This window comes from Quercus robur, chromosome 3 (assembly GCF_932294415.1).
Source record: "Quercus robur chromosome 3, dhQueRobu3.1, whole genome shotgun sequence".
NCBI lineage: Eukaryota > Viridiplantae > Streptophyta > Magnoliopsida > Fagales > Fagaceae > Quercus > Quercus robur.
This window is the reverse complement of record NC_065536.1, coordinates 20,397,449-20,407,759: the sequence shown is the minus strand read 5'-3', so window position 1 is coordinate 20,407,759 and position 10,311 is coordinate 20,397,449. Positions and strand designations below refer to the sequence as shown.

General features: G+C 38.0%; 1 protein-coding gene and 1 long non-coding RNA gene across 2 annotated transcripts; both read left to right on the top strand.

Moving 5' to 3' along the window:
- Window positions 1-977: 977 nt before the first annotated feature.
- LOC126720056 (uncharacterized) lies at window positions 978-2,568 on the top strand. The gene is made up of 3 exons (XR_007653229.1): window positions 978-1,045; window positions 1,250-1,322; window positions 2,464-2,568. It is a non-coding gene; the product is annotated as an uncharacterized LOC126720056 (long non-coding RNA).
- A 69-nt stretch (window positions 2,569-2,637) lies between these two features.
- LOC126719380 (zinc finger BED domain-containing protein RICESLEEPER 2-like) lies at window positions 2,638-3,931 on the top strand. The gene is made up of 2 exons (XM_050421942.1): window positions 2,638-3,827; window positions 3,913-3,931. The coding sequence occupies exons 1-2, from the start codon at window positions 2,638-2,640 to the stop codon at window positions 3,929-3,931; spliced, it is 1,209 nt and encodes a 402-aa protein (XP_050277899.1).
- The last annotated feature ends 6,380 nt before the right edge of the window (window positions 3,932-10,311 follow it).

Here is a 10,311-nt window from a genome sequence, read left to right as displayed (position 1 = left end):
TTGCTATTACTGAGCCTTTTCCGCCAATGGCTTCCATTTCAGCTGAGTCCTAGTCTTTTGGATCCACTATCAACCTCTCCCCTATTGAACTATAGGAGATCATAGCTCAGGCTGTTTGTATGGCATGTAATGCATCTCTTTCCACTGCTCCATCAGTTCTACCTAGGGGTGTCCAATGACCCGCATCAACCGACCCGCCTGCCCAAACCCGCCCGAACCGAAGGTCCACGGGCAACTCCGAATCCACTCTACGGTCGGTCATGGATTGGCAAGTAAAAAATCTAAATAGTTTGGTTCGGATCCGGGTTTCAAAATATTTCACCCGAAAAACCCGAACCGACCGAATTATTTATAATAATAAAAAATAAAAGATTTAACATCAGTACATCACATGCCAGAACAGCCCATGCCCAACAATGCCAGCCCGAGACTTAAAGCAAGATTTTCCCACACACCTTCCCAACATGAATATCAGCCGTTCATCTCAAATTAAAATTTAAATTAATGGTGTTGATGAGAGTAAAACTGAGCATGATATGACCGGTTACAGTGGCACAATAACCCATTTTAAATCAACGGTTATAATCCAAGATGAAGAGCCAATCTAACGGTGAGAATTAAATAGGACAGATCTGATATCTCTCACTTCCTCTCACGAGTCTCTTCACTCTTCAGTTTTCACTTCAGAGACAGAGTTCAGGTCATGGACATGGCTTCCCATTCACGCCTCCTCCTCCCCTTTTCACTCTTCCTCTCCTCTTCAGTCTTCCCTTCTTCAGTTTCAGACTCTCAGTTCTTTACTTGCTCTCTCAAACTCTCTCAAACTCTCACAATCTCACACTCTATAAAGTCTAAACCATTTCCCCAAATCCAAAGTACTGTTTCTCCAAATCCAAATTCTAAAGAACAAAACCTAGCCCCCTCCAATGCCGTTACCCAGTCCCCTCTCCGCCTCCAATGCCTAGCGCCGCCGCCATTGTCCACTCCTCTCTCTATAGCTACCATCGGAGTCCTCACCCTGTGTACTCTTCACTGAGTCAGTAAGGTAATTTTTCTTTGTTTCTCATCTTTCTTTTTTGTTAGTCTCGTTGGTTTCATTTGTGATGGAAATCAAATGTTAAAATCAAATAAACCCAAAGATTCATACTATGAAACCCTAACTAAAAAAAACTTAGAAACCCCAACTATTTCACTTTTGTTCTTTGTTCTTTTCTGTAATCAATTTTGATCCTGTTTTAATTTTATACAGGATTGAAAGCTGACTCCAAGTATCATTATCTGCCCTCAAGTTTGAAACCCATACACCCACGGTTTTCTTCAAGGTATGGTTTTTGCTTTCCTTTATGTTTAGTAAAAAAAAAAATGTAGTGACTGTGGTGATTGTTTGATGTTTCTTTTTACAAAAGGGGCAGAGTAATTTAAATGATAAATAGAATGTTGAAAGGGAAAATATTGAATGTAATTCATGAGAGTTGCATTAATGTGGATTGCAGATGCTTTTGATTTTGCTTTTCTATTAGTTTGTAGCTTTGTATGTTCTGTATTGCCCAAATTAGACAAGGTTTATTTAACATTTTGGTTATAGCATCTTATAGAAGTTTTAGTTTACCTTGCTTTGTTTTTAACACATTTAACACCTGGAAGTTGATTATATGAGAAGATTGTTATGATGTGAACAAGGTTGATTTAACATTTTGGTTATAGCATCTTGTGGAAGTTTTAGTTTACTTTGCTTTGTTTTTAACATATTTGACACAAGTTTTAGAACATTTACCTTGCTTTGTATGAGAAGATTGTTATGATGTGATTAGTAGAATGTTGAAAGGGAAACTATTGAATTTAATTCATGAGAGTTGCATTAATGTGGCTTGCAAATGCTTTTGATTTTGCTTTTCTATTAGTTTGTAGGTTTGTATGTTCTGTATTGCCCAAATTAGACAAGGTTTATTTAACATTTTGGTCATAGCATCTTATGGAAGTTTTAGTTTACCTTGCTTTGTTTTTAACACATTTAACACCTAGAAGTTGATTATATGAGAAGATTGTTATGATGTGAACAAGGTTGATTTAACATTTTGGTTATAGCATCTTATGGAAGTTTTAGTTTACTTTACTTTGTTTTTAACACATTTAACACAAGTTTTAGAACATTTACCTTGCTTTGTATGAGAAGATTGTTATGATGTGATTAGTATGATCATGCAATTTGTCACTGCTAAGAAGAGATCTGTGATCTTGCATGTCCCTAATTAATTTACTTCATTGAGTTATCTATGATCTTGCTAAGAAGAGATCTGTGATCTTTCTTTCTAATAATCTCTTTTGATTATATTTATTAAAATGTGTGGTTCCAGGATACTGGTTTTCCTTTTTGGTGTGTGTGGTTATTATTTATTATTATTATTAAAGCTATTAATTATACTTGTTACTCTAGTTTGCTAATATGTATCTTTGTTTTTGTAGGTCATGGAAACCCCCACTAATGAACCCTCTGTCCAAACACCAGCTACTACAGAAGATAATGGTGCTATTCCCACCCAAGTTGAAGATTCTGCTGCTACCCAAGCTTCTGCTGCTACCCAAGCTAAAGCAGTTGCTGCTTCTGAGTTGCCCCCAGTTCCACCATGCCAAGTGAGTATGACAGCTCCTGTTAGTGGTGGTTGTAGTGGTAGGAAAAAGTCTGTTGTTTGGGGTCACTTTGAAAAAGTAAAGATAGGTGAGGGTGATACTAGTAAAACTAAGGCTATCTGTAATTATTGTCAAAAATCTTATAATGCTGATAGTAAGAGTTGTGTTACTAGTAATTTGTTAGCTTATGTGCCAATATGTTCCAAGAACCCTAATAAAGAAGATCTAGTTAAAGGGCAGAAAACATTAGCTTTTGTACCCAAAAAGGATGGAGAAGACGGATTCCATCTTGTGTCAACATCCTTTTCTATTGAGGCTTCTAGAAAGGTATTGGCCGAAATGGTTATAATTGATGAGTTGCCTTTTAGGTATGTTGGAGGGTATGGGTTTAAGAAATTTGTAAGTACCTTACAACCTAAGCTTAGATTAAAGGATATCCCATCTCGTCAAATTGTGGCTAGGGATGTGATTGACATTTATAATAGTGAGAGAGAGAAGCTAAGGAAATCCTTGAAGGGTTGTAGGGTGTGTCTCACTACGGACACATGGACTTCTATTCAAAATTTAAATTATATGTGTCTGACATGTCACTTTATTGATGATGCTTGGAAATTGCATAAGAGAATTTTAAATTTTTGTCAAGTTGAAGACCACAAGGGGGAGACTATAGGTAGAAAGATTGAGATGTCATTGCGTGAGTGGGGTATTGATGGGATATTCACCTTGACAGTGGATAATGCTAGCTCAAATTTAACAACAATTAAATTTTTGCAAAGGGTGACTAAAGATTGGAATAGGGCAGTTTTAGGAAATGAGTACATGTACATGAGGTGTTGTGCTCATAGCCTAAATCTCATTGTGGGGGAGGGTTTGAAAGAGATAGATGCATCTGTTGCTAAGGTGCATGAAGTTGTGAGGTATGTGAAGTCCTCACCCAATAGAAGTCAAACTTTTAGGAGTTTTATGGAGAGGTTAGGTATGGAGTCAAAGAGTCTTCTTAGTCTAGATGTACCTACTAGGTGGAACTCGACCTATATCACGTTAGAAACTGCTGAAAAATTTAAGAAAGTGTTCGTTCGAATAGATTTTGAAGATGATGGTTATTCGCCGTACTTTAGGACCAAGGAAGATAGTGGTGGTTTGGGGTCTCCGTGTATGACTGATTTCCAAAATTGTAGGGCATTTGTGACTTTCTTAAGGTTGTTTTATAATACAACAAAGAAATTTTCTGGTTCATTGTACGTTACTTCAAATTCCTTCTATGATGAGATCTTTGTTATTCAGGAGAGTATTTCCAATTTAGTTAAATCCCAAAACACTCTCTTGAAAAGCACAGCCACAAATATGCAAACTAAGTTTGAGAAGTATTGGGGGGAAGGGGAGAAAATTAATCCTCTTTTGTATGTGGCTGTGGTCTTTGATCCATGAAAAAAATTGAGGTTTTTGAAGTTTTCATTTTCTGAAATTTATGGGAATGCAGTTGCAGAAGTGATGGTTGATAAGGTGAAAGATCTTTTGTTTAAGTTGTATAATTTTTACACTTCTATTCATTCACCAAATGTGCAAGATCAAAGTGGGAGTGAGAGGACAGAATTGGAAAGTGATGCTAGTGATTCATATGTGATGGTTCACTTGCGATATGAACGGTTTTTGCAAGTTGAGCAATCTGTAGGTTGTAGTAATGAGCTTGAGAGGTATTTGGCTGAAAACTGTGATGGTAGAAAGGATGCGAATTTCGAGAAATTGGAGTGGTGGAGGGACAATTGTAATAGGTACCAAGTGTTGTCTAAAGTTGTTAAGGATGTGCTGGCTGTACCAGTTTCCACTGTTGCATCTGAGTCAGCATTTAGCACTGGAGGTCGAATTGTTGATCCATTTCGAAGTTCACTATCTCCTCTCATGGTTCTAAACCTTGTATGTTCACAAAATTGGCTTCAAGCCACAGTTCCAATTTCTCATCGCCAATAAAGGAATGATGTAGAGGCATTGGAGGAGGAGTTACTTGACTTAGGTAATATGCTTAAATTCTGAAACTTAGTCTATTAGTTTTATTGAATGTCTCATGTATTCAAGCAAAATTTAATCTATTGCGTTTATTGTGTTTATTTCCTATTCTTTTCTAGTTTTAAATCAACAACCAACAGCAAGTGCAACAGCAAATACCAGCTCAAGCAAGGGTTCCACTTCAGGCAAACAACCCTTGATTAGCATTGATGATGTAAGGTTGAATTTAATCAACCATCTTGTCGGCTTTATTCCGTGTCAAATTTGCTTGTAATTCAGCAATTAGTAACCTTGTATTTAGATGGGTTTATTGTAAGGGTAGTGAGTGAGATAGAGTGTTGAATGCTCAAGAGTGTGCAAGAAAACAGAGTCTCGCAGCTGGATCTCGCGGGTGACTTGCGGCTGCAAGCCGCCAGAAGCAGCACACGTGCCAAGCATGCCAGAAGTTGAAGCGTCATGCTAGTTGGAGCACTATAGGACAAAATAGGACAATTGGCCGTTCTGTTATCTCGCGGCTGGATCTCGCGACTCAGTCAAGCCGCAAGGCCAAGCCGTGAGCCAGCCCTGTTTTGAAAAACCTGACGTTTCACATTCCATTCTCACCCCAGTATAAATACCCCTTATATCCACAAAATAATGAAAGCTTCTAGAGATAATTTTGAGAGAGAAACCCTAGAGTAAAACAAGATTGATTCATCCACAATCTTTACATAAGAGACTCTTCAAATTCCTCAACTTTCTTCCTCTCCATTGTTAAATCATTGAGAGGCATTTTACCAAAACCTTTTCTCACCATATCCATTACTGTGAGAGGGCTGTTTGGTGTTCTGGGAAGTAGTTAGGAAGGAACTAATTTACATTAGTTGATGCTATGGTCAAGTAGCGGAATTCGGGAAGCTAGAAAAAAAATAGGTTCGGCGCAACCTCGTTGGAGCAAGAAGCTTGGAGGGCTTAGGTACACTGGGTAGATTAGGCTTGGAGGGTTTATTGCTGTTCATGTATCCCAACTACATTTTCTAGTGGATTATTTACCGCTTGGAGGGCGGCGGAGAGGTTTTACGTCGAGGGCTTCGGTTTCCTCTTCGATAACACATCGTGTGTTGTCCTTGTGTTTGCATCTCTCTTCCCTTTATCTTTACCTTTTATTTTCTGCTGTGGATGTGATTTTAATTGGCTTAGATTGTTTACCAATTCTGTATTAAGGTTTAGTTCATGTTCCGCACATTAATTGTTTGATATAGAGCTTGAATTGGTAATTTGTAAATTGGGGGTTTAAACGTTCAAGGGTGTTTTTACACTATTTGAACTTTCAATTGGTATCAGAGCGGGTACACTTTTGTTGGTTTCATTACCATAGTGTGATCCTTGACCCTTTTTAATATGGATCGGTCTCAATCCCTAAATGTACCTCCATATTTTTTATGGTAGTAATTATGCTTTTTGGAAGGTTCGTATGAGAGCATTTATATGTTCCATTGAAGAATCTGTTTGGGATGCGGTTAAGATAGGTTGGACCAGACTTGAGGCAGCCAAATCCACATGGGATAAGGCAGCACTTACCGCATCTAATGCTAACAGTAAAGCACTCAATGCTATTTTCTGTGGTGTGTCTCCAGATGAATTTCACAGGATCTCTCACATTACCGTTGCCAAAGAAGCATGGGAGATATTGGAGACCACTTACGAAGGCACGAAGAAAGTAAAAGACACCAACCTGCAAATGCTGACCACTCGGTTTGAGGAGCTCAAAATGAGTGAGGATGAATCCTTTGACTCTTTCTATAGCAAGCTGAATGAGGTGGTTGTCAGCAAGTTCAATTTGGGGGAGAAAATAGAGGATTCTAAAATAGTAAGGAAGATCCTTCGATCATTGCCAAAAAGCTTTCGTGCCAAAGTAACAGCAATTGAAGAGAGTAAGGACCTTGATGACATCAACGTCCAGGAGCTGGTAGGTTCTCTTCAGACTTATGAAATGTCGCTGCCAAATCAACGGAAGAGCAAATCTCTTGCTCTTAAGACCATTAATGAGAAGGTAGAAGTCCATGACTCATCAGATGAAGATGTGGTTGATAAAGATGTTGCATACCTTGTAAAATTTTTTTTGAAAATTCTTCAAATTTAAGAATAATTGAAAATTTGGTGATAAAGTGAAATTCCAAAGTTCAGGAAGGGAGAAAAGGGAATTCAAAAAGAAAGATGGAAAAGAATCCCAATCTACACAAGGTGTCGCTTGTTTTGAATGCAACGGTCATGGACACTTTAAGAAAGAATGTTCGAATTATTTGAAATCGAAAGGCAAGGTGTATGCTACGACATTGAGTGACTCGGATTCATCCAACTCTGATTCTGAGGAAAACTGTGACGGAGAAGGAAATTACTCCGCTTTTATGACTATTACCCATGTTGATTCTTCAAATGAATTGAATTTGCTTGCTTGGAGAACATAGTGATGAAGAATCATTGGGAGTTGTTGAAAAATCAGATGTAGAAGAACGATGAAAACACAGCCAATCTTCAAGAAAATTATAACTCACTCCTGGAGAGGTCGGGTGAGTACACAAGGGTGGTCAAGGCAGTTGTGAAAAAGATGAAGAAGGCAGAGGAGGACTATAAAAGTCTCCTAATTCGCTATAAGGAGGTCAAATGTAAGATAGAAACATTGAATGGTGAGCTGTCAGAAGCCTACACAAAAGTGAGATTTCTTGAACAAGAGGTTGTGCAAGCAAATGCCAAGATAGAGAGGGTCTCCACCAAGAAGCTCGATGATATTATTTCATCTCAAAAGCATTTTTCAAACAAATCCGGGTTGGGATATACCGGAGGGAGTAGCTCATCTGGCAGTGTCACAAAAGAAGTGAAGTTTATAAAGGCCAAAGAGCCAGTTGAAGTTGGCCCTACTGTTGAGAAGCCCAAGATAGAGGAGAAGATGAATGTGGAGAACCAACGGTTGTTGAATCCCCGTAATCCATCTGTGGACAGGTCTGAATCCCGAGCCAAGTCTTGTCCACGACCACAAAGAGATCCTAGATCAAATTATGTGTGTCATCACTGCGGACTTCAAGGGTATACTCGACCAAATTGTCAAAAGCTAAGAGTAATGAATAGTGCAACTCCTCAAAGGTCATGAGGACCTAGAAATGATAGGAGAAATTGGGCTGGTGAACCATCAAGAGATCAAAATGGTGATCCTGGAATGATGGACGGGATAAAGATGATTGGTGCATTCACCAACTGCTTGGAAAGCTTCACACGAAGGTTTGAAAGCCCTAACTCTCGTACCCAATCCTATAAGGAAATCACCCCAAACGCAAGTGATGTGTGGGTGAAAAAGGGTACTCATGCATAAGCATTACAACATGTCCATGTATCTGCATTATAACATGTCCATGCATCAATTCTTCCTATGCTTTGTGACTGTGTTTGGTTGTTTGTTTGTGTATACTTTCGTTCATTTTTGTTTTTAATCAATCTTTTTCTTCTTATGTGTCAAAAATCTAAAAACCACATAAAAAGTAGAAAATCAAAATGTTTGATCGACATTGTTGAGTTTTGTCTCAAATCATGTTTTGCCTTATACATTTATGCTAATGGCTTTGTGTATTTTCGAGCGTAGCTTGTTCCTTTGCACTTTTATCACTGTGGAAGAAATCTTGAAATCTATGTGATTGTTGTAAATAGATCTTCAAACTTGTCATGAATGATTAGTGAATGGTTATGTTGATCTTGAGACATGCATAGACTTGTGCCTATATATCTTCCCACTCTTTATTTATTTATTTATTTATTTTTGCTAAAAAGAGCTCACCAAATGTAAATCTCCAAATGAAAAGAGATTTTGAGTTGCAAAAGCCTGTCGCACATACTAGTATTTGACTAGGAAAAGGGAAAGCGACCAAAAATAAAGTTTATGATTATTCAAAAGCCAAAGGCTATATCATCAAGGTGAAATATCAAATATCACTCTCACAAGGAAAGGTGATTGTTTCAAAAGGATCAAAAAGATCAAATGTTATACTTAAAAGTGGAGACAAATGTGAAGCTCCAAGTTATGTTATCAAGTCTTGTGGGAGGTCATATATGTATACTTCTATAATTGAGATGGGTCACACAATCTAGTGCTAATTGTGTATGTCTTGGTTGAATTGATCATTGAAACTTCACATTAGACTAAGGACTATCTCATTGTTGATATCCACACACAACACACAAGTTTATGTTCAATGAATGCCATTGTCATTTGTGTGATTGTACTTGATAAAATGTGTTTTCACATGCTCAATCTTTGTTAGTTCAAACACAAAAAGATTTTTGAATATTTAAATTCTTTTTGGAAAAGTGTTTTGTTTTTACAAAAACTGAAAATCTTCAAAAACAGTGTGTCCTGTTTTGGCGACTCAGTCGCGGGTTAGTCAAGTCGCGTGCCACAGTCGCGAGATCGTGGGTCAGTTTTGGCGACTTGTTCGTGAGTGGAAGGTCCAGTCGCGAGGGGTACACAGAGATTTTCGCGGCTCATCTCGCGACTCCCTCGCGAGTGAGACTTCCAGTCACGAAAAACACTTAGAAAATTTTTCAAAAACTTTTGGCTTGAAGTGTTTTGGCGGGTGTATCTGGCGACTTACCTCAGCAGCGAAAAACGCGTGTTTCGCACAGTAAGGGCAGTTTTAAAATCTTTTTCAGTTTTCCCTCGAACTTTTTGTGACTGTTCATTTTCTCTCTCAATTGTTCTTACCCAAACACTCCGTGTCTCCATTTTCGAACTCCATTGCTGCTTCATTTTCGTCTCAAAATCTTCAAAAAAAGGTATGGGTTTTCTTTCTCACACTCAGTTTTTCTTGATTTTGAGCTTTTCCCTCTTGAATATTTGCATTGTTTCTCTGATTTGAGTTGGGTTTGTGTTTTGGCTATTGTTCTCTATCCGTGCTTAGCAAATAGAAGCTCTTGATTTTTATGAACTTGTTTAGGTTGCTAGTTTGTTCTTCATCATGTGACTCTATCTTAGCTTAGAGTTTGTTATCTGTCTTTTACCCATTTTGTCTGATCTCATTTTGATGTGTTGTTTCAAAATGTTCATGTTTTGTTAGTTGGGGTTTATTGGTTTCATTTTGTGTTTGTTTATCTAGTGTGTGCATCTGTCTTGAGTTTTCTGGGTCATTTCATACTCATCGAACTATATGTCTCATTGACATATGTTTGTCCTTTGGGTGTTGTCAGTTTCTGCAACATTAGTAATCTTTTGCAAAATGTTAGTTGTTCTTGTGTATCTACCTTTGGGTACATTCATTTGTGTTGTTGGTCTAAGTTATGAGGCTTTTCTGTTATTATTGTCTTTATCACTAACAGAGTACTGATTTGTTCTACACATGTATTGTACTTTGCTGTTGTGGCCTTTTCTGATTGTTCACAGATGGCTCCCTCTTCCCCAAAGAAGAAAACTCTTGCCAAGAAAGCAGATAAGAGAATGAAAATGGACCCGAATCTGTTTAGGTCTGTTTCCCATTTTGAGAGATACAAGGATTTCTTCTTAAAGGCAGGAATCATACAAGAAAGGTTTGTAGATTTGGGGGATTTAAAAGACACCTTTATCCCTAGTTGTTTTGAGGGGAGAGGATGGGAAAGACTGCTAAGTGATTTCCTAGCTGTATGTGAACCTCTGGTTAGGGAGTTTTACTCCAATGCTGT

Excerpts from the sequence above, each read along its gene's own strand:
- LOC126719380 (XM_050421942.1), top strand. The coding sequence starts at position 2,638 with ATGACAGCTCCTGTTAGTGGTGGTTGTAGTGGTAGGAAAAAGTCTGTT.